This window comes from Hermetia illucens, chromosome 1 (assembly GCF_905115235.1).
Source record: "Hermetia illucens chromosome 1, iHerIll2.2.curated.20191125, whole genome shotgun sequence".
In the NCBI taxonomy this organism is placed as follows: Eukaryota; Metazoa; Arthropoda; class Insecta; order Diptera; family Stratiomyidae; genus Hermetia; species Hermetia illucens.
The window spans coordinates 82,841,306-82,866,028 of NC_051849.1; the positions used below are offsets into that span (position 1 = coordinate 82,841,306).

General features: G+C 38.2%; 1 protein-coding gene across 2 annotated transcripts in view; it reads left to right on the forward strand.

Moving 5' to 3' along the window:
- Positions 1–24,723, forward strand: part of LOC119661259 (nuclear pore membrane glycoprotein 210) — a 165,977-nt gene that overhangs the window by 91,161 nt on the left and 50,093 nt on the right. For both annotated transcript variants that reach the window (XM_038070512.1, XM_038070511.1), the window contains exons 19-22: positions 1,279–1,394; positions 1,572–1,670; positions 2,258–2,491; positions 11,487–11,633. In XM_038070512.1, the coding sequence (XP_037926440.1) occupies positions 1,279–1,394; positions 1,572–1,670; positions 2,258–2,491; positions 11,487–11,633 (596 nt within the window). The remainder of the gene's footprint in view (positions 1–1,278; positions 1,395–1,571; positions 1,671–2,257; positions 2,492–11,486; positions 11,634–24,723) is intronic.

Genomic DNA, 24,723 nt, shown 5'->3' on the forward strand with positions numbered 1-24,723 from the left:
TCATTAATCAACCACTTGGCTATGTTGTACGTCGGTGAGTTCGAGTCCGCAATGATTTCTCGCATCTCATCCCTTTCCTTGTGGATCTTCGGTTGACATTTGATTCTTGGAAGCGTAGGATTAGGCATTCGGAGTGGCCCAATATTCGGGAATACCACACTAGCGTCCTTCATCGCTCGATCGTAATCATGCCCACTTGCTGATTACAACCGTAATCATAATCGTAATCGTGTTTCTTAATTTCAGGCACATTTTCGGTTTTCCTCCACAAATTCGTTATAAAAATTCAATTCTATATTCGATCTCGGCATGTGAAATTCAATTAAACCAATTTTTATTTAATGTAAAACAATTTTTACTAAAATGGCGCCAATATTATTGTGCTGCCATTTGATGTCTTCTGAATACACCGAAAATGCTAACTTGCATTTTGAACATGTCTATAGGTAATTACAAAGCCATAAATGGGTTTCAATAACATACTAAATGGATTAGAAGAATTATCTTTTCTTATAGGGTGAGTTGAAAGTGTTCACTCCTGTAAATTTACTTACCTATATCGGCCTCAATTCTGGTAGGGGGATTTGTATATTAGGATCGACTTCGCACATCAGTTGATTTAGTTACGATGGCCACATTAGTTATTGGTCAGTCATTTCGATCTCCAAATGAAATACTACAATTCCTTTCATGGGATGCTTAGTTAGATATGGAGAACGCTTACAAGATCTTTGCTATAATTGACGTTTCAACTAACAAATTTTTTTCATTTCATTGTTGTTTGGCCTAAACTCCTAAGTCAATTATGGGGTATCGTTTTTAGTTTCAAACTTCCTCTACTCAATATGTGTCTATTCATCAATGGAATTGACTTTCCTGAATTGGCTGGCCACAATTTAAAAAGAAATCCACTGACTATGAAACTTGATAATTGCCACAGTTGCACCGCAGTACACAACTGATTGCATCTTTGATAACACTGTCAAACAGGATCATTTACATGGATGAATTATTTCTTGCCCTCTTCTTAATGACTTATCAAAAACTCTCAAAATTTTCAGTGAAAACAATCAAGGCGAGAGAAGGAGCATATAAGAAGTAATTGGTTTCCTCTTGCTTCATATTTCACATACAATGCATAGGAAATGTTTTTTGGAGCAGAATGTATTTCATTTCCTCGTCATTTTTTAATTAAAAACAGAAAACCCAATCTATTACTCATATATGCTTGTTACACTTCTTTTATAGCTTTCATATTAAATCAGTCTTTGCTTCCAGGTGTGGCACGAGTGCTTGGAAATCGATTTAAATCGGGCGAAAAAATTGCGATTAGTAATGGCGATAAGAGTGGAAGCTTTTTGAAATATGACATAGAAGTCCGTGAAGCTGACAAGGTATATAATTTATTATGTATGCTTCTCTTACAACACAGATAAGTTTTAGACACAAAACTAAAGGAAATAAATTAGAGAAATTCTGTGGGAAATTTCAATTGAAAAAGTTCAAATTACACTTAATTTGCTCATTTATTACTTCTACCTAATTTACCTTTTTTCTACTTTCTTTTCCAGATCGAATTCTTTAAGTCTTACGATATATTCAGCGGAAATAGTTATCGAGGCCATTTGGTTTTACGGAATCATCTACAAGTGGATAAGTTTTCGAACTTGGTAAATATCCTTTCTTTTCAGAATTTTATTCTTTTCCATTTTTCACAAAACAAAACCCGTGGTTTACATGATAAGATACTTTACTGAGAGCACGTTATTTTTGAATGATAAATAAGTACATATGGACAGATTTAAAAGAAATTTCATAAATTATGTATGTTTAATTCGCTTTGATTTCCTATCAGCTAATTGACCTATTTTTTGCATTGATTAGGCACCAAAGTTAGATTCAATTTTGGATATATTCAAATGAAAATCCTTAACAAATGATTCATGAAGTGCATTGCGCTCCTATTTCTTAATTTTGAAATAAAATATTTCTATTTTCAAAGTTGCATTGAATCTGTGCTCGTGATCGATTACTGTGTGCTGTGCATCTTCTCCTGGACGTCCAAATTCTCCATTCCAACCGCTTTGTTCAACACTTTCTCATTTGCATAATGCAAGTGGAAAAGTTTCTTCACCATTCCGGTTCATTATCATTTTACATCATTCCCATTTCCGTTTCTTTTATTTTTGCAACTACATCAAAAACAATTTCCTTCTCATTTTTTCTAAATTTTCTTTTTTCTCTGTTATTTTCGTAGATTGCCCGAAACGTTTCAAAGTGTTCAAATTTCATTGATAAAGTGCCAGTGAAATTTTTCACATGTAAAATTTCCTCAAAGGAACCTTTGGGCGTTCAAGTCATCGATAATTTCAAAGTGACATCGTTATTCGACAAAAATGTTGGAACGTATGCTTGTGAAATTGTCCTGATTACAAGTCAATTAGATATTCTCAGTGTCGTGAAATCGAATGAGGTTAATATTGAATTGGAGGTATGTATCTTACTTTTTATGATTGATTGAAATGCGTTGGAATGGATATGTAGAAATTATAACCTGTCAATAGGAATTTAATTAGTTTGATGGAGACATTTTAGTAGAAACCGGATTTTAATTTTTCATCAAATAAGTTTTTTTTTCGTAAATATTCACGAATCGAACTGGCTTTCAAGCCCATTAGAAAAATGGATGCTTCCGTTTTCCTATTGAAAAATGTTCATTATCCTCTAGATTTTTTACCAATTTTCAGATAGTATTGTTGGAAATTATGCATTATGTTTTTCATACAGAGAATTTTATTCTGAATTGGCTCTTTTTAGATGTAAAAAAAATTCATTTTAATTACTGAAATTAATTGACATTTCTAATTCCCCCTGTGGTTGCCGATGTACTCTTATCTTTTTTAAATCAAATTCATATTATTTTCGCTTGTTTAGTGCTATTTTTCTTGTCGTGGAGTCGGTAATGATATACATTTAGGCCTCGCAATATCCTCCAACGGTCTTGAATGAAGTGCTGCACATTACAAGGCCTTGATACAATATGGATTGCTGCGCTAACGATTATTAATATCCTCCATATCGATATCTGCTCAAGTAAAGTCGATAATAGTATATTAATATATTTTGTATATGTACCTCGGGTCAACGCTATCAGCAAATGGAGAACTGAGCTATGAAATTGCTTCATGCATTAACGCAACCTGGATGAAGTGGCGTTCCATAACTGGTCTTCTTTGTGATGGACGTATCAATAAACGTCTCAAATCTAAAATCTACCGCAATGTCGTCCGTCCTGTTCCTCTCTATGGTTCTGAGTATTGGCCGACTATAAAAATCAGTGAACGGCGTGTTGCGGTAATGGAGACGAAGATGTTGTGTTGGACTAGTGGCGTGACACGTTTTGATCTCATCCGAGGATATCCGCAATCGATACGGGATTGCACCGATCGTGGAAAAACTACGAGAGAGGCGTCTTTGCTGGTATGGTCACATAATTCACGCCAACGAGAATTCACTGAACATCGAAGTCGATAGTAAACGACCAAACGGCCGGCGGAAATAACGGTGGCTTCATACGCTGGATGAGGATTTAAAAGCATCGAGGTTGCATCCAGGTCAGGCATTTGACAGCCGACTCCACTTGTCAACGGGACACCACACTGATAAATTTGGTGGGAATCGCGCTGTTATTAATAGAGTTACAGAGTTAATTCGTGAAATTACAGCACTTTAAGAGGCAAAATGTCAGTATCACCTTGAAGTGAATGATCAGGCATACTCAATGCAAATAGACTATGAATTATGTGCAAATGGAACCATCGCAAATTATCAATTTCATATTTAAAGCGCCGAGCTTCCGGTTGTTTTTTCGATTTATGTCTTTTATTGAAGATGCAATTTTCTACTTCGATAGTTTTAGTACTTTAATGAGATTATTTGGAAGTAAAAATCAGTCGTTTATCGCTGCATTATTTTATAGGAATCATTTCGTTGTTCTATCGGAGAATTAGTTAATAAATTTCCGTTAATTGGATTGATTGCAGTGACAATAAAGCATTAATTTTTTACCTGCAGTTAGTGTCGCATCATTCGCAGATGCTGTCTGTTGGGTTTCTGTGAGACGTAGTCCAGGTTTTTGTGTGAAACAAAACCTTATGAACATTCTGTTAGATATTTGTTTTTTTAAGGGATGTGAAAATGTTCAACGCTTGCTAGTCCAGATATGTCAGCTTGGGATTTTTCAATTCTCTGTTCTTCTGTATTTACTAATGAACTAGCACCGCCTATTGTAAGATTCTCTCTCTTCCTACCCTCGGCATTATCCTTGCCAGATTCGCATTTACGTTGGATGCTCTGCCGCGAGTATATTAAAGGGTTGTTTAAAATTGAGCTCTGTGCCATCATTTTTTACAGATATCTTATGTTCACGTTTGAAATTCTTTTTATTTCACACCACTTTGTTAGTACTAATTATGCATGATGCTCCAGAATAGTGGGCGTAGTACAAAGCTTTGTGTGACATTCGCGGTGAAAATGTACTTTTTGATTTTGTTATTAGCGTCGCCCCAAAAGCGTATATGAGCCAATAGGATAATAATAATAATAATAATCTTTGGCGCAACAATCCATGTTGGATCAGGGCCTTGAAGTGTGTTAGAGCACTTCATTCAAGACCGTAACGGTACACTACAGTAGACTGTAGGAGGCAATGTGGTCAGCATTGCGCTCGCCCGAGATTATTACCCTGATTTGACTCAGGTACTTATTCACAGCTGAGTCGACTGGTGTCCGACGTCAAATCACGATACAAATTCCACTGCCATCAGTGAGATTTGAACCGCGACCTTCCGTACGACAGCCTTGCAATAGGATAATGCCTTGCGTAAAAGCCGACTAACTTTCGTTAACGGCATCATTTTCTGTGGCTGCAGCAACGCAAAAAAGATCCTGTTTGGTATGCACGTCCCAAACAACTAACTGGACATGCGAGTTTTATGCTCTCTAGGCTCGGAGTTCTGCTGTTTGTGTTATTTTACTATGTATTCCAATGTTAAAATTTCAAGAGCACTTAATTTCATTTTTAAGGTTTTGTGTAAGTCGAATTTAAAATATAAAATATATAGTCATGTGGGGTATTAAATGAAAGGTGTCGGTTAGTGCTTTCTGAAGCCACTCTTAGTTTGACATTTGTTGGAAAGGTGGAGAGTTCGGGGGGTCGAAAGTGATCATTTCTTTAACGGGTCCATTCTCAGAAACTACCTGAAAAATCTGAAAAAAAAAACAGTAGACTTTGACGATATAGTACCTAGGCTCCGGAATACTTTCCATATCGATATCCTTTCAAATAAAGTTAATAATAGCACATTATTTATGGTCTTATGTCCAATTACCATATCCGCTCAATTATTAATTATAATGGTTTAAAAATGGAATTTTCATAAAGCGGGAAGAATGTGAAAGCGTACGGTTTAGTGTTTGTTACTTTTTACCTTTAAAGTAATCAATTAGTTTTTACCAGAAAAGTGGTAAATTGTTGCGTGAAAGGACAATTTTTCAATTTACCTTACGTTTAGTAGTAATGGTTAGAAGCTGTATAGAAAGAAGCTGTATAGAAAGATAGAGATTCTGGGAAATTCAACGTCCCATTAAGAGGTTGTCAAAACAGAAAGCTCCATATGTTGTTTACCACATATTAATTATATTAAGTAGAATAATATTACTGTAGTGTAGATTAATATTTGGGGGGGGGGGGGCACTCACAGACCGCAAAAGAATGGGTTTATACTAACCGGTATTCGAACCCTCCTTAAAATTCAAACTTGACTCCAAAGAAATTGAATTTAGCCGAGTGGTGGCGCTCCAAAAAGCGTTAAGTGGGGTTTTTATGGAATTACTAGATGACCCGGCAAACGTTGTTTTGCCATATAAATTATTTTTGGGTAAATTCTAGTGTAGACAAAAAATAACTAACTTAATAGGTATGGAGCGCTGTGAACGATGAGGGAATATAAAAATAACAAACGCCAAACATTATTATTTTTAAGTTATTATAATTTGTATTCCTTAAAATTATATATCATTAATTAATTACGACAGTAACACTAACAAACAATATCAATCTCTTAATGCTATAGCGTGAACAGTATTTTTTGTTAGCCCACAAACAAACTGGATGGTTTACCCACTCGAGAGCGTGGCACGTATAACTGTTCGTGTGAAAAACATGGTGTGTTCAAATCTAAGCCACAAACAGACATCGTTTGGCCTTGGGATTTGTTGATAGTCATTGCAAATGCCAATCTAATCAGAAACTGAATGCGTTTGAAATGAATTGGCACATCTGTAGGTATAATAGGAATCCATGGTATTACTATATTTTCACTTTGAAACTTGCCATTTAAAATGCTGGCTTTGATAACGTTTTTCATTAATTTTTGAATGACTAATCACGTACCGTTGCACAGCCGTGGTGGGTTCAAATTACGAAGCAAGATAATCGGAGACCAACCTTCAATTGTAAATGATGCGGTGGCATGCCTGGCAAATCCATTGAGTTCAAAAACTCTGTGGGAAAATTTACAGCTTCGCTGGCATCGCAAACTGTATCTTGTAGATTTGTATGATACCAAGTTCCCTGGCAACAATTGTTGTATCTTCAGATTTAAATTGTCAACGTCTACACTTTTTGCCGCTAAAATTGCTCTTTCTGCAAGCCACTCGTGATTTATGTACTGTTTGTGTACATCGGGAAATATTTGTTCAATGAGAGTATCTTGCGAATCAATGATTGTGCAAAAATCGGTCGGTAATTTTACGCGTCCAGTTTCATCTGCAACTTTTCCATGACCGATATCTAAGAGTTGTTTTGAGAATGTTTGAGCGGATGGATCTTGAAGCATTTGAACGCGCATATTTACTTTCAGCTGTAAAGTACAACATTACGCCACTTGCTTGCTTAAAAAAGCAAGCGTTGATCTCATCAGCGTATGCTGAACGTGGAATGACGGGAAGTGCTTGTACGTGTTGAGTGCTTTTGAGGTTATGTAAATCGTGTAATCGTGCAAAATACACTCAAAATTAATAATTTTATTGTTATTAATAAAATAGGAATAATTAATAGTTAATATGAGAGTTACACTGAGATAGCAAAATGGTAATTGTAAACGTTTCTACTACACTTGATGCATAAACAATTATGATGGACGAAAACTGAGAGATTGGTGGTAGAAGGGTAAAAATTTAGGGTTATATGTATTTTTTAATGCCACATTATAAAAAAATAAAAATAAAAAATTTTGTCCAAAAATTAAAAAAAAAATGTTAAGTGTGGACAAAAATAGATAGTAGCCGATTCTTAGACCTACTGAATATGCAGATAAAATTTCAAAAGAATCGGTCAAGCAGTTTCGGAGGAGTATGGTAACTAACATTGTGACATGAGAATTTTATATATAAGATTTGTGCAATATTTCAGCGGGATTTTTGACATTTCACGAAATTAACTTTGCGAGTTTGAGGTGTTAATGAACAACTGCCGGTTGCCGGTCTGCTGAAGTTTCTCGACGCGACTTATGACGTTAGAGACAATGGCGCGGGCTTTTGAGTGCGTTTGAATTTAGTTGAAATTTAAAATGACGATAATTTATAAAATACAGTTTTTTCCAGAACGGTCTTTGACATTTTTGGCGTCTTGGAACCAATATTATTATAAAGAGCAACTTTGTCCATGCGCGCGGATGCGTCACAAGGTTGTGAATATGTTAAAGCATTTTCTCTTATTTCGCTAGGGTTGAGTTTCTGTGTTCATACACTCGCCCTTTTCCCCACTGATTGGTCCTATTTATCCTCTGGGTCGCTCGTCTGGCTTCGCGTCAAGCTGATTGAAGATTAAATAGTCATTATTATAATAGTGGCAGGGTTTTCTCCTTGGCATTGACGCATGGCGTACTTTTCGAATACATTATGCTGTGTACAAAGATAGCTCTCTTCGTGAGGTGATTTGTATTATATATTAAGCTAGTCTAGCCTTCACACTGTGAAATCTGGGAATCACTGTGGGCGTAGTCCTCACTAATGTGTTAAGATATGTTACGTGCTAGTGCAACGCTAATAACGACAAGACCCCAAATTGAACTAGGCGTTTTTTCCGGTGATTATTTACGCTACCTTCGTTGACGAGTCTTATGTGCAACTGCGGAATATGTTTAATAAAGTGTTTCCCTTTATGTTTTTTTGTCAACTTTCCCACTCGAGGTGTTACTGCTAAGCTTGGTTCTCTTGCGTTGAAGACAATTCTGTTAAGGATGTTCCCAAATCCCGACAATGTTAAAATTGGTGGGATGTGACCAATATTTGTTCGTCCTTCTGCTTGTTTGCCATTCCCAGCTTGTTCGAAAAATGCCGCAGCTATTTGCTCGAAATTTTATGGCTATGTAAACTATGGAAACCATGAAAACCGACACATCCAGTTTTCCGTTTAAAGAGGAAGGGCTCTACATGCATGCATGGATATCATGTGGGGTAACGAATGAAATATTCTGATAAGTAACCCTAGTTTCAACGTTGCAACACATGGGTGACAAATGAGTAGGTGTGTGAAAATTTTTTTATGATATGGATTATTTAATTGTGGACCATGATATCCGAGATGGTATTTAGAAGCTTGATGGCAACTCTATAATTGTTAACAAAGTTATAGTAGACCAACGTTGATTCTCTCGCGTAAATTAGCTGCATCATACGCACATAAGTAGAAGTGAATAGCCGGATATACTAATCGAACACAAAAAATATTCTTGAATAAGGAGTATGTACAAAAAATCCTTCATATTTGAACTGTTGAGCTTCCGGTTTTTGACATATAATAGTACTTTATGAATTTTATATTAGTGGATAATAATTGTTTATATGAATGTTTGAGATGTTTAATTTTAATTAATTTTAGTTTATATGATCTTTTGCAAGAACCTAATTTCCGTTTGTTTCTATTAGTGTCAATAAGAAAGTCACAGCCACTTTGTGGTCAAAGTGGACTGGAGTGTACAACAAATGAATAATTTTTGTTAACATGCCTGGGTGAGTATTCTGGAAATATATTCCAGAACCGAACGGAGCTATATCGCTATAGAAGCTGAGAGGCAATAGCCTTATTTTAGTTAATAAATATTAATGTCCCGGAATTACCATTTTTAAGGTTTTGTGTAAAACAAAACCTTATTAAAATCGATTCAATGTCTGTCTGTCTGTCACATGCATTTTTCTCCAAAACGGCTAAACCGATCCGAACGAAATTTGGTGGACAGATGAGAGCTATGAAATCCCACGCATACAGCGAGTGGCATAAATTTAGGTGGAGTTTAAACGGGGGCTCCCCATACATGCAAAGGAGGGATTCAAAATTTTTTTCACCCGATATAGTTGTGTAGGGTATCAAATGAAAGGTCTCGATTTGTACTTTCCGAAACTGACATTAGTTTTAACATAAATTGCAAAGCGCGTGAGTAAGGAGTCAAAATGTACGCACTTGAAGTGAGACAGGACTCATTTTCGGAAATTGTCCAACCTTAAAATCCGAAAAAAATCTAGGTGGTGCGCCTAGATGAAATCTAGGCCTCAAAATATGTCCCATCCCGATATGTGCTCAAATAAACTTACTAATAGTATATTACTACTTTTTAGAAATTTACTGAAACAGCCCCCTTAAATTCATTCTGGGACTTCCGAATTGTACCAGCATAGAGGACAATATTTCGTATATACCTGCTAAATTTCGTGGAAATCTGGCAATTAACGCCAAAGTTATAGCAGTTTAAACTTAGCAATTTCGCGCGAATTTACCGCTTCCAAAGCCATGCAAATCAGATGCTGACGTCATAATTAACGGGAATAATTGACATTCGCGTGAAATATTAAAGTCCCATTTATGAAGAATCTATTTATCTGCAGCCCTTTTTAAGGTTTTGTGTAAAACACTTTTGTGAAATCTGATCTTCGAGAGATGTCCCAGTCCGGTATCTGCTCAAATAAATTTACTAATAGTATATTATAAACTTTTATAAATTGACTAAAAAACTCCCCTTAAGTTCATCCTAGGTGTACTAAATTGCACCGATATACAGTCTCGTGCATGTACACGCCAAGTTTCATGGAAATCCAACTATTAGTGTCAAAGTTATAGAAGTTCAAACTTATCATATATTTATTTAAATCGTTTTCTAGAAAATAGAGGGGAATGGAATTTTTAGCTATATTACACGGAGCTGTCGTGCACTCGTCGCTCCTCACAACTTGTTCTTTTTCTTCAGCCTTCAGTTCACAAGCGGGGTCGGCTCGTGGTGATCGGTTTCGTCATTTTATTTTATCAAATGCCTGATCAGGATGTAATCGCGAGACCTTTAAATCCCCATCCAGCGTATCAAGCCACCATGGTTTTGCCCGGCTTTTTGGTTGCTTACCATTGCTTTCGATGTTCTGACCAATACTGGTTGTTGAATTCTCGTTAGCGTGAATTACGTGACCACACCAGCGAAAACGCCTCTCTTGCAGTTTTTCCACAATCGATGCAAACCCATATCGATCGCGGATATTCTCATTTCAGACGTAATCAAAACGTGTCACGCCACCAGTGCAATGCAACATCTTCGTCCCCATTATCGCAAGATGCCGTTCATTGTCCTTTATAGTCGGCCAACACTCAGAATTATAGAGAGCGGCAGACGGACGACATTGCGGTAAATTTTAGATTTGGGACGTGCGCTGATACGTCGATCACAAAGAACACAAGTTGTCGAATGCCACTTCATCCAGGTTGCATTAATGCGTGAAACAATTTCATTACGCAGTTCTCCATTGGCTGATAGAATTGACTCGAGATATTTAAGTCGCTGAGTTCTGGCAAAGGCAGTAGCCTGCCCTTCGAGATATTTAAATCGCTCAGTTCTGGCAATGGCAGTAACCTGCCCAGAACTGAGCGACTTCAATATCTCGGGTCAATGCTATAAGCCAATGGAGAACTACGTTATGCTCCTCACATAGGGAAACACAAAACCTTTTATACCTGAAGCGTCAAGCTTCCGATTTCCTGACTTGTTTCATATAGGTTTGCTTGCGGATATACTATTTAAGGCATGTAGGGTCGATATTAATACTAATAAAAGTGAGCAATAATTTAGGAGTTTCTATTCTTCTCCTTTTGACAAATTTAAGAGCTTCTATTCTTCGAAATAGGTTTCTGATATGTTTTTCGTATTTTACAAAGTTCAATACACAATTTCAAGAAAGTACTGAGTACTAATCTGATCAAAAATTCAAAATATTTGAAAAGCAAACTATCAAACCACATTTCTATGACCCTTCATATGATTTGAATATGAACAACAAATTTGTATGCCATTCAAAACGTTTCAATTGACGGTATTTCATATTTCAAACTCGTTGCATTATTTTTTTCCATTCTAACATATGTTTTCGTTTATTCCTCCCTCTAGGCCCAACTTCCTAATGGCTTATCCGACATTGTTACACTGAAAATTGTTCCGGCTATTAAAGTTACCCCCGATGCCATTTCGGTCGATCAAATAACACAACAGGGAATTGTTGTTACGGGACTCGATAAAGTTTTGCAGAAAGTTGAGGTAAGTTTATTTTGAAACTACCACATCAAATAATAGGTATTTGGCTAAGGGAATATGACGAATAGTGAGCAGGTAGTGGATCAGACGAAGGGTGCTGAGAGGTGAATATGGAAATAAGGATGAATTTAAATGAGAATGTATTTATGCTAAATATGTATGAGGGCAGGATCAAAATGTGTATACTCGACGGCATAAAAATATTCTGGTTTCTGCTCCGTTTTGTTATATTGAAAATGTGGATAAAGCTCCTGAATTGTATAGTTTACTTACAATGGAGACTCTTCGCATATTCTTATGAATCGCATGTTTATGGATTCTTACAAACGATGTAGAAAATACATTCTACCGAAAATAAACATTTTTTAGTTTTTTTTACTGGGCACTGGTATACATATGAGCGAAACAAAAATTTGTTAACTTTTAACAATCTATACTAACAAATGAAAAACGAAACGAAAAACTTCGCCTTGTATGTATGGTAAATTAGTATTGTGACATTTTTTATGAAATGGAATGCTCAGAATCTGTAAACTATTGGTTTACTTCTAATTTCAATTTAATGTTATGAATGGAACAATTTTTGCAATATTTGCTTCAGTATTGAATATGTCAGGGCTTCAATAAAACAAATGAAAAACGAATAATACTCAATTTATATTATAATAATATTGTATAATACGCTCAAAAGTTTTACAATATTATTAAAACTAAACCTTGAACGGAAGATGCTAATGATAAATTGTATTCTTCTCTATTATTATTGGACAATAATTATTCTTGTCGGATTCATTTTGATGAATCCCACAATTAATTAATTTTGTATTACTTTTGAATAGGGAGTATAAGATATTAGTATTTGGAATGAAGTTCTAAAATTTTACTGGGATTTTGATTATTGAATTTGGATTTGTGCTTGCTTTTTCTTTTATTTTATTTGGGTGGCATTTTCTGCAGACAATTATAGGATTTTGCTCTCCATATTATGAAGATTATTCATTTATTGAAAAACTATTAAATTGACCATATGACTGAATTTTAACCAACAATTATTTCTTGAAATTTCTCGTATTTCCATTTTTTGTCATTTTGAGATTCATGCTTTTATGGAGTATACCAAATAGATTTATATTTGTTTTTAGAAATTACTAGCTTTGATTTTAGGGAGGAGTTAGGCGAATTTTCTATTCGGTATCATATAATGCATCTGCATCGTTGAGGATGTTAGATGTCTATTTTGTCTGGAATATATGTAGCTGAATATTCTTAAAAGATAATGGACAAGTGCGGGCGCATGTTTTATTGAAGAATAGGATTTCATTGAATATTGAAAATCAACAAATGTATATGTGTGTATTAACATTACCAAATGTACCTACATGCAGTGTGGCCTCGCGAATCTGGATCCAGTAAAATCGATCCAATCCGGATTATGCGATAATCAAGATTATCAAAGCGTATAAAAATTACATATTAAAAAAATCATGTACAAATGCTTATTCATTTTTATTACAGATGAAACATTTGCATTCCTAAAGAAAATAAATAATCCATTCAAGGTAAAAATTAGAAATAAGCAGAAAGTACAGAAATACAAAAACTCAAAATTTATGAAAGGAAATCGGTAACTTTTACTTGGTAAATATATCCTTGCTTAAGTAAAGTGGACGCTGCCGTAGCGTTCTAAAAATTGTCAAAATTTCCAATTCAACATTTTTCTCTGCCCAGTATATGCAGGTGCGGAAGTTTTAATAGCATTTTTATGATAAGTTTTTTGCTTACCGTTGTTAACTTCTTCAACGTAGGAATTGTCGTCAATAAGGAGGGATAAATTATATTAATCTCAAATGAGCCATTCATAAATTTCTGATGGACCATTAAGCCCAGCGGCTCTACTTTGTGAGTGCATTGATGGCCCAGATGATTTCTTTTCTGCCTGGAGGAACAGTCCGTATCCGCATGTTATATTGACTAGCCATTTCATCCACAAGCGGAGGAACCTCGCTGGATATGATACGGTTAAGAACCATTGTGAAGGGTTCTTTTCGACCATTGATCAGCACCATCGAGATATAATGTACGTTTCAGAAATCATTTCGTTCGGCGACATCTTTCGCTTCGCCAGCGCAATAACAAATTCCATTCCCCCACACTATATTGAACTTCCCGGGATTTCGCTCGGTATCGGAGTTCAAGTGCGAACACCTTCCACTTGCTAATTAACATATCTGCCGGTTCCTGGCGTGTATAGCAACTCAGTTCTTTGTTTGAGATTTTCCTAGGCCAGAGTCTTCATTTCTTCAGCCTTTGTCCCGCTCACAAGCGGGGTCGACTTGTTGTGATCGGTTTCGCCATTTGGTTTTATTGATTTGGATGTAGTCGCCAGGCTTTTAAATCCCCATCCTGCATATCAAGCCACCGTTGTTTCCGCCGGCCTTTTGGTCGTTTACCATCCACTTCGATGTTTAGATCAATCTTGACGAGTGAATTCTCGTTAGCGCGAATTACGTGACCATACAATTGAAGACGCCTGCCTCGCAATTTTTCTACGATCGGTAAACTCCATATCCATTGCGGATATCCTCAATTCGGATGTGATCAAACCGTGCCACGCCACTAGTCAACATAACATCTCCGTATCCATTATCACAACACACCGTTCATTACCTTTTATAGTCGACCAACGCTCCGAACCGTAGAGAGCGACAGGACAGACGACATTACGGTAAATTTTTGGTTCGTTAATATGTCGATAAAAAAGAATACCAGTTATGGAACACCACTTCATCCAGGTTGCGTTAATGCGTGAAGAAATTTTGTAAAGCAGTTCTCTACTGCTCGAAATCATTTTTGCTATTAGAAGCTAGGGAAACATCATCTGCATAAATCAATGTATAGGCGCTGGACTTTGGATATCCTGTGTGACGGTGTCCATAACAAGAACAAAGAGGAGTGGTGGGAAGCCGCTTTCTTGATGAACACCAACAGAGACACGAAGCGGTTTTGATACACCCGCCACACTTCGAATTTTATTTTTCGGATCGTGATGAAGCAATTGCAGCACCAAGTGCTGTCGTAGAACATACCAGATGAGTTCGTGTGGCACACGGCCAACGCTTTTTCTAGATCCAGAAATGCAATGTAAAGAGGGCGATGCTTCTCACTGTGTTTCCCCATGAGTAATCGCGCAGCGTATACGCGTGTAGCGAATACCATTGTCAAAAATGTCTTCAAAAATCTTCATAGCATGGGAAAGAAACTGGATCGGACGGTAATTTGGACATTCTGTTGGATTACCTTTCTTTTTCCATATTAGAACTGTGGAACTTTCTTGCCATTCAGATTGTGTTCTACCTTCCTGAATAACCCGATTAAAGAATTCAGTGAACCACAATGTTGTGTCCCAGTTCTTCGCTTTCCAGAGCTCATCATTAAGGTCACCAGCAATGATGATATAGTCATCAGCAGGCACGTTGCAGGTCCTTGCATCGAGGAGTTGCCAGAAGGCATTTTTCTCGGCATCAGGTCGACCTGTCTATGGTGTATACGCGGTTAAGAAGTGAATTGTGCAATCAGCTGATATAATGGAGAGCTTCATCAGCTGGTCATTAAATCGTTCGACTTCTTTAATGGCATCACAGAAACCTACTGAGGTGGCAATGTCAATGCCGTATTGAGTGTGTGAGCTACCAAAATAGTTATAGCCATTTTTACCGGGTTCGTATTCAATGTTGTAGCTTTTGGCACCAGGCCATTGGGTATCAATGCGCTTTTTCTGAAGGGTTCTTGCGAGTTTCTCGGTCTTTCCAGTTAGGGTGCCAATATTGAGCGTGCAGACACGTATTTGTTTTGCTTGGACTAACTTACTTCCTGACGCCGTCCATGCGTCAAGGATCCTTGCCCATTTCTGAGCGCCCTAGCATTTGTGCGAGGCCTGTTACTCGATCCTACCATGTTGTTTCTGACAACATTGAGTGCACTTTCTTTGTCGGCCTCTCGCGTGACCTGTCGCCAAGAGAGATCAGGATTCAGCATAGTGGAATAACTCTCTTCCCTGATCTCAGCATTTTATTTTTGTTTTACTGAGGATAGTACAAAGTATCTTGCCTCAAATTCTCCTCCATTACCTGGGCTTGGGACCAGCATGCTATGTTAATAGAATGGTGGAGTTTTTTCAGGTCAGAGTACACTGTTGATACGGCGGAGACTTTCCATGTGCTGCTAATAATGGGCAATTCCTGGTTTTAGACGAAATTTAAAAAAATAATTAATTAATGGGTTAGGTGATATCAAGCTCGATGCCATCTTCGGGAGAAACAACGATACGAAGGCTAACGCCTCCGATATTCTGCCCATCAATGCTATAGGAATAGTGCGATGAGCAGTTAGAGAACTTGGGTTTTGGCTAGATTAGTATCGGCGAAAGAATGACTTCGCCGAAATTTGAAATTGAAGCAGCACGTGACATTTTGCGCTATCATATGCTGCGGGGAATAGTTCCGCGGTGGGACAGCCAAGGCCTTTTTGAACGCATTGATGGCTGAGATCATTTCACCTTTGTTTGAAGGAGTAGTTTGTATTCGCAGATTAGGTTACTAGTCAACCTTTTCTATTCTATATTTCTTGTGGCATTTCATCAACCATCCAACTTTACTAGATGCCATACGGATGAGAACCGTAGCGAAATCTTCTCTCCATCTCTTAAACTGGTCGCCGTAATGGATGGGGAATTGACCGTTTCCGTCTTCCACAGAGAGAAAGATTTACGGGATTAGTATTTATTTCAGCTTCTCCTTCCTTTATTAGTACAATACCAAATTCCATTTTTGTCTCGCCGTGCACTAAGCTGAACTTCACGAGATTTGCTGCTGTACTGCAACTCAAGCACATCACGTTTTTCCCCACTCACAACGGCAATAAGAGCTTACTACAGCCAGGCCTGCTAGAATACAACAGCACATTACTATAAGTGGATAAGGAGTGCTCCCACGGCCCCACCATGTAACCTTAATTGATCCCAGGTTATCCAGCGTGTATCTTTCAAATTCTCATTGAAGTTGGAGTAAGTGGGGCGTAGATATCATCGTCCAGAAGAGTTTGCACATTCCAGAATCCAACCACAAACCGCTGACGAAAGCAATAGGTCGTAGTTGAAAGATAAGTGCCATTCCTAGACGGTGTAGCATATGGAATTTCGGAAATTTCAGGTTGCTAGTTCACAAATATGCATCTAAAGTAATTTCTACAACCCCCAGTTACCATCTCAGCCGGGCACATTAAATGCGGTTCATGAGACAATACTTTGAAGGAAGAAATGTTGATATATGCCTCTAAAGAAACTATCTTGGCATTTATAGTTTTATTCCCTAGTCAAATTTCGAATGCATGGAGGGACATTGACAGCTTCATTAACAAAGAGGAACCCAATTTGATTTATTAAAACATTATATGCAATGCTTTGAATGGAAATCCATTTTAGCGCCTGTCGAAATTTTTTTCCATCACCAACGTTATATAAACTGCATACTCGTATGCTATATGTTTCACGTATTGAAAAACTAAACATTATGTGGAGGTTGAAATTAGATGAATTATCCCTGCTGGATCAACCATAGTGAAGTGCTAAATCACAAAAAAATCTAACTCCTCATCAAATATTCTTTCTTTGCCTATCTTCCTATAAGCAAACCAAAACTTTTTCACCCGATGTAGGTGGCAAAGAACTTTCACTAAATACATTTACGCAATTGATGGGACTTTAAGCAAATATGGGTATCCTTCCCTCATCGTATTCCTGATTCTGATAATCTCTTTGAGGAATATCGTTGAAATATGGCGCAAAGTTGCATCGCGGTTTTTTGCACTGGGCTGATAAAAAATTCCAGTGAATCAAGGTACATATGTACATATCTGTGCAGGATGGCGTAGATGTAGATATATTATATATATATTGTACATTTCATAATTCAGATTTTTTTCCGGTGAGATTGTTGTGCTGTCCAAACTGAGCCCGAATGACGAGCAACAAGGGATTTCTAGCATTTTCAGCGGATATATTCTTTCCGTTGTGCCCCTGCGGATGGCATTTCCTCCTTGTTTTTAATATTTTTGAAAAGTTAAAAAGTTTCATCTTTCTTTTTCTTTGTAGGGGTATCAGCATTTTTCGAGATTTAAGTTTCCCAAATATGTTGTCTTTAATTTCTATTTTATTTGCATTATTTTATTGAAAGGCATAGCATAATTCTAGACAAGACGTTCGGATGGAATTATCCTTCAAGAATGAAGAACACAGTTGTAATTGAATTTGAGTAGAAAATTGTTTCGCTTTTTATAAGTAAAAAAACCAAACCATGTCAAATTACTTATTCCATTTGAACATGTCAAAATGCACAATTAAAACTCTACGGTTTCCCCAATGTAACAATCAGCAATTTTCAAAGTCAGTTCCCTGAACATTATTTACACTTTAGTTAGAAGTCTATATATGTACATACATATGTGCATGAACTTTCTTTCCCCGATGCAAACGGCTAAAAGCGAAGATGCATCCATGCTCCTGTACTATGTTTCGTGGGATGTGGCGGGAATTTTTCGTTTAAATACGTCATTCCACTCTAATAGCTTTTTGCTGATGATGGAAACTTTCACTCTAGAAAACTTTTTCACATCATAATTTTAATTCTAGCATTGGCGTGGGAGATAGAAACGATGACGCACATGTGTCTATAAATTTGGAATATTCAGTTGGACGTGGGTGCTACGTTTTGCTTTCAGTAGATCCTGTTAGGGCGAAACAAGGTAATAATATTACGAGATTTATGAGAAGCCAGTTTCTGAATTGTAGGTTGGGGAAAGTAGGATTATTTTTAAATAAAAATATATCTATTGAATACTCAAAGTGGACAAAGTTTTAGGCTTTAAATGTATTTAGTAAAAGTTGTAAATCATACAGCAGTAGTTTATACTACTGCTTTACCATGAAATCCTGTAATTTGAGAAAAATAATTTGAGTTTTTGCAATTTCCTTCTGTTCATTGGAGTGCAAACAGCACTGTGGATAGAGCGTCTCAGAAGCCGAGAGGAGGGAATGGAAAATTGAAGCTGCGTTTTTAAGGGTTTGTGTAAAACGAAATCGGTTTACTGTCTGCCTGTCTGTCCGTCACATGCATTTTTCTCGGAGACGGTTACAGCGATGGACACCAAATTTGGTGGAAAGCTGGGAATTGTGAACGCTCACGCATACAGTGAGTTTCATCCTTCTACAACGAATTTGAGGGGGGTCCCCATACATGCAAAAGAGGGGTGTATCAAATGAAAGGTCTCGGTTAGTACTTTGCGAAGCCGGTCTTAGTTTTGACATTTGTTGAAAAGGTGGGATGTGGAGGGGGTTGAAAGTGATCATTCCTTTAAGGCGGCCATTCTCAGAAACTACCCAATCGAAAAATCTGAAAAAAATCAAGACGCTGCCACTATATGGTGCCTGGGCTCCTTCCATACTGGTATCTACAAATAAAGTTAATAATAGTATATTACTATAATTTTTAGTAATTGGCTGCAAAACCCCCCTTAAGTTCATGCTAGCACCACGAAAGTTCGCAACAATATAGGGTATAACATTGAGCATGATCTTACCGAGCTTGGTGGAAATTGCACTATTACTAACAAACTTATAATACGTCAAAATTGTCGCTTCTTTGCAAATTCAAGACTATGAATATCAATATCATTCGAAAGTGGGTATTCTCACATAATATTGTATATGCATATATTACGTACTAAGAAATACACAAAACCTTTCGTACTTAAAGCGTCCAGCTTCCGGTTTACCGACTTGTTTTTCTTTTTTTTTGGGTATGGAGGTGGAATGCATTAACGCATGAAGTGCCGAATTCCATTTTTAGACAGACTACCGCCTAAAAAAACCTGCATTGTGCGTCTAGGAATTTAACCCGGAACTGTTTGCCACATTACCTCAGGCTAGGCCTAGTCAGTGTTGGAGCAAAACCCCTTGATTTAGGGAGCCTCAGCTACCCTCTCCTCTTGTGGGTGGGTGTTTGTATTGGTCGTCGGGGACCAGGCGACTCAGCTCTGATTGAGTACATGCGTCAAATCGGGGTAATAATCACGGGCAAGCGCAATACTGACCACTTTGCCTCCTACAGGGTACTGTAATCCTGCAGTGTGCCATTACGGTCTCGAATTAAGTGTTCTAACACACTTCATTACTCGCGCTAGGTGCTTGCGGTACATCCCCTTACTGAGGGAGTCAGCCCATTGTTCGGAATCATGAAGAAGTACGGACTAAATCGCAATCGTCTGTAAACGACGCCAATTGGTTGAGGAATCTCCGGCATTGAATATCAGTCGAAAAATTGCAAATATTCTTGTCAAAGCTTTCTGTGCGGTGTTAGCAAATTGCTCGCAGAAGCTCATCTTCATGATGTCCAAGTATTTCATCGCAGGCTTCGACAAGAAAATATTTTCACCAACCTAAATACGGAGAGCTGTGGCAATCCTCTTCTTGGTTAGGACAACGACTTTGGTTTTTTTCAAAACTAGAATAATCCTCTGTTAGTTTGCCGCATTACCGTTCCCAGTTCGCGCTGAGCTTATTTAAATATGCGTGCGGTAATCAGTGTCGTCACATCATCCACCTATCCATCCAAATGCGATTCATCAGGGATCTCGAGTCGCAGAAGGCTATCATAACTTGTGGTACGGACTTCTCTGTGTACCTCTTTGTTGTTATTGTTCGACCAATTTTCAAACCGAAATTAGCTACAATTTTGACCCTGCCGATAGAAATTAACATTATCACTATTATCACTGACTTTTGTTACCTTGCCTTGCCTTAGCGAGCGGATTGACTCTGGCTGTTTGGTTTCCCAATCGCACTTGTAGAATCAAGATAATATTCAGCAACATGAATGTGTACTTTTTTGAGCGTCATTTCAAATGCGTAGAATACATTTATCATATAATAAAAAAAAATTTATGAATCTCATCTCTCTCTCCGAGTTGATGATTTTCGGTGACCTTTATGCGGTTTGTCCTCTAAGTAAAAATGGCCACCTTCCAAACCACATTGACACATTCATTAAAAATTGACATAAGTTTCAACTGACGCCGAAAATCGTAAAGAATAATTCGTCGAATAGCCTGTTGTATCGCAACAGAATTTGTACGAGCATAGGATCACCAAATGTACCCTTTCTGGTCTTCCTGAAATTCTACACAAAATGTCGTTAAACTATGACAAACAACTTACCGCTTTGTCCTAATTAAAAATGGAAATGTTAGTTTATCGAACCTTTTGTTAATCCCCCTGTATGAAGATTGTAAAATGCCATGCAGGGGGCGGGTCCCAATATATGCGAAAGGGGGGTGTACAAATTTTTTCTCACAGAATATGTTCATGAAGGGTTTTAAATGAAAGGGCTCGATTAGTATTTTTCGAAACTAATCTTATTTCTTATATTGGGTGAGACGTAAGGTAGTGAGAACTCAAAATGTGTGCCCCAAAAAGTGAAACAGGTCTCCTTCTCAGAACCTACTCAACCTAAAAATCTGAAAAAAATCACAGGGATGCAACTATACAAAATCTAGGCCTCAAAATATGCCGCGTTCCAATATCTCCGCAAATAAAGTTAATAAAAGTGCATTACTATATTTTGTAAATTTACCCGCGTGTCGGATCCGCGGAATCGAATTTTTTTTGCATCAATTGTATCTGGATATAGTGTAGAATATCTGGGCAAAGTGATTTTTTGATATTCGGAGTCATTCGGTAATTATAGTGTTAAACATGTGATAAGTCACATCCCAGATTTATGTCGATCGCCGTAATAAAACTCGCTAAAAGGGCAAGAATTGAAGCCAAGGCCATACATGTGTTTCTTTAAGAAGCCTAAGGTTTATGGACTAGGTATAGCAGATTAATGGCCAATTAAGGTTTTATGGCTAAAAATCGCATTCTACTTTTTAAATGCGTTTGTCTCGAAACCGCATGTTGAAAATCGGCTGCCACCATAGCGCAAAAGCTATCAAACCAAATTCTTTGAAATTTTCACCACTTATTCAGAACATATTTCTACGGTCCTCAAACTAGCATAATTGCGATTCATTCAGTAGTTTTTTTTTAATCATTGAAGAAGCCGTAGAAAAACACCAAAATTAAAAAAAAAAGTTTAACAAGGCTCCAAAAATTTAGTTTTTAATATTTTTTAATAATCCTAGTTTGCGGACTGTAGTTAAGTCTGTACGTCAAAATGCCGTTTACTTTTTTTCTCTAAGATGATCACAGCGCCGTCTAGCGTGGCAGGAGAGAAGCACCTTTTTTTGGAGATGGGTGTATAAATTGCTCTGTATTTCAATAACGAACTATGTGATCGGGCTTGAAAAATTACTATGCACGCTCAAGATATTAATAAATCTAAGGTGAAAAATTCGTATTTGTATCTTTATCCAGTTCTTCACAAAAAAATTCTAAAAAAAGCGAAAAAAACGGTCTTCACACGGGATGACCCCCTTAAGTTTATCCTAGAAGTACAAAATTTGGCATCAGCTTAGGCGATAATATAGGACAACTCCGGAAAGAACGCAATCTAAAAATTATTAACAAAGTTATTGAAAGTGGAAGTATTGCATTTCACCATTTATTGCATTCTAGGATGTGTATGATGTCATCATCATATGTGTAACGTGAACTTATATGAACGGCGGGGTCTTTGGAGACACTTTCGTATCTTCTTCTTCTTTTTCTTCAGCCTTTGCCCCGTTCACAAGCGGGGTCGGCTCGTCGTCATCGGTTTCGCCATTTGGCTCTATCGAATGCCTGATCTGGGTGCAATCTCGAGGCTTTCAAATCCCCGTCCAGCGTATCAAGCCACCGTTGCTTAGGTCTGCCTTTTGGTCGTTTACCATCGACTTCGATGTTCAGACCAATCTTTGCAAGTGAATTCTCGTTTGCACGAATTGCGTGACCATACCATCGAAGACGCCTCTCTCGCAACTTTTCCACGGTCGGTGCAACCCCATAACGATCGCGGATATCCTCATTTCGGATGTGATCTAAACGTGTGACGCCACTAGTCCAACGTAGGATCTTCGTCTCCATTACCGCAAGACGCCGTTCATTGTCTTTTATGGTCGGCCAACACTCAGGTCCATAGAGAGCAACTGGACGGACGACATTGCGGTAAATTTTAGATTTGAGACGTTCGTTGATACGTCGATCACAAAGGACACCAGTTGTGGAACGCCACTTCATCCAGGTTGCCTTAATGCGTGAAGCAATTTCATAACGCAGCTCTCCATTGGCTGATAGCGTTGACCCGAGGTATTTAAATCGCTCAGATCTGGGCAGATCACTGCCGCTGACAGTGATTGTGCCTGTTTCATGGGGGTCGGTCGTCAAAAATTCAGTTTTGTTTAAATTCAATCTGAGACCGTGTTGCATGAGGCGATCATTCCATTTTTGAACAAGTTGCTCGAGATCATTTTTGCTATCAGATGCTAGGAAAACATCATCTGCATAAAGCAGTGTGTAGGGCGCTGGACGTTGGATATCCCGTGTGACGGTGTCCATAACAAGGACAAAGAGAAGTGGTGAGAGGGCACTTCCTTGATGAACTCCAACAGAGACACGAAGCGGTTTTGATACACCCGCCATACTTCGAACTTTACTTTTCGGATCGTGGTAGAGCAATTGAACCCAGCGCACGAGTTCTTCTGGCACGAAGTGTTGTCGTAAAGCATACCAGATGAGTTCGTGTGGTACACGGTCAAACGCTTTCTCAAGATCCAGAATGGCAATGTAAAGAGGGCGATGCTTCTCACGGTGTTTCTCCATGAGTAACCGCGCAGCGTGTATTGCGTCAGTAGTTCCGCAGTTCTTGACAAATCCGGCTTGATTGACGGTTATTTCAACGATTTCGCGAATACGGTTGTCAAGAATGCGTTCAAAAATCTTCATGGTATGGGAAAGTAACCGGATCGGACGGTAATTTGAACATTCTGCTGGGCTACCTTTCTTTTTCCATATTGGAACAGTGGTACTTTCTTGCCAGTCAGATGGTGTTCTTCCTTCCTGAATAACCCGGTTAAAGAATTCACTGAGCCACAGTGTTGGGTCCCAGCTCTTCGCTTTCCAGAGCTCAGATGCGATGTCGTCAGGTCCTGTTGCTTTCCCCGATTTCATTTGTTTTATTGCCTCCTCGACTTCAGTTGCGCTGACTGGTGGAACTGCTCCAAATGTCGGCAATGATTGTGGAAGTGGAGGATGAGCAAATTCTTCAGTTGAAATCTGCTCGAAGTATTCTCGCCATCTATCCGTTGCGGCTCGACGGTCGGTAAGCAAAGTACCGTTCTTGTCATTAACACAACAGAAGTGTTCGATATCCTGTGTGCGTTCATCACGGCTTTTAGCAAGTCGATACAGATCTCTCTCGCCATCCCGAGTGTCCAGTTTATCGTAAAGATTTTTGAAATGGTTCGCTCGGGTGACAGCGACCGCTTTCTTTGCATCCCGGTTGGCATTCTTCTAAATTTGCCAATTAGCAGGCGTTTTATCGTCGAGAAATTTGTGGTAGAGGCGTTTCTTTTCACGGACCTTCATTTCAACATCATCATTCCAAAGCCAAATATCTCGGTTGATGTACCGCTTACCCGGCTTGGTGACCCCGAGGGTTGCAGAGGCCGCTTTGTGGATCGTGTCTTTCATTTGGTTCCATGATTCTTCCACATTCGTAATGGTTGGCAATCGTATGAGTGAGGCCGTTTCTTCTTTCTTCTCACCAAATCGCCACCATTTAATGCGCGGCGGGCCAGTGCGTTCCTCACGCCGTTTTATCGGTGGCTTAATTCGCAGGACAGCAATCAACGGCCGATGTTGAGGTGCGATGGTCTCATAGGGAACGACTTTGCAATCAGTGACAGTGGTAAAATGTTGACGTCTTATGAGAATATAGTCGATTTGCGTTTTATTGTTCCCACTATAAAATGTAGGAAGATGAGACAATCGTTTGATGAACCATGTATTCATAAGTACAAGGTCATGGGTGTCCGCAAAATCGATTATACGCTCGCCACCTTC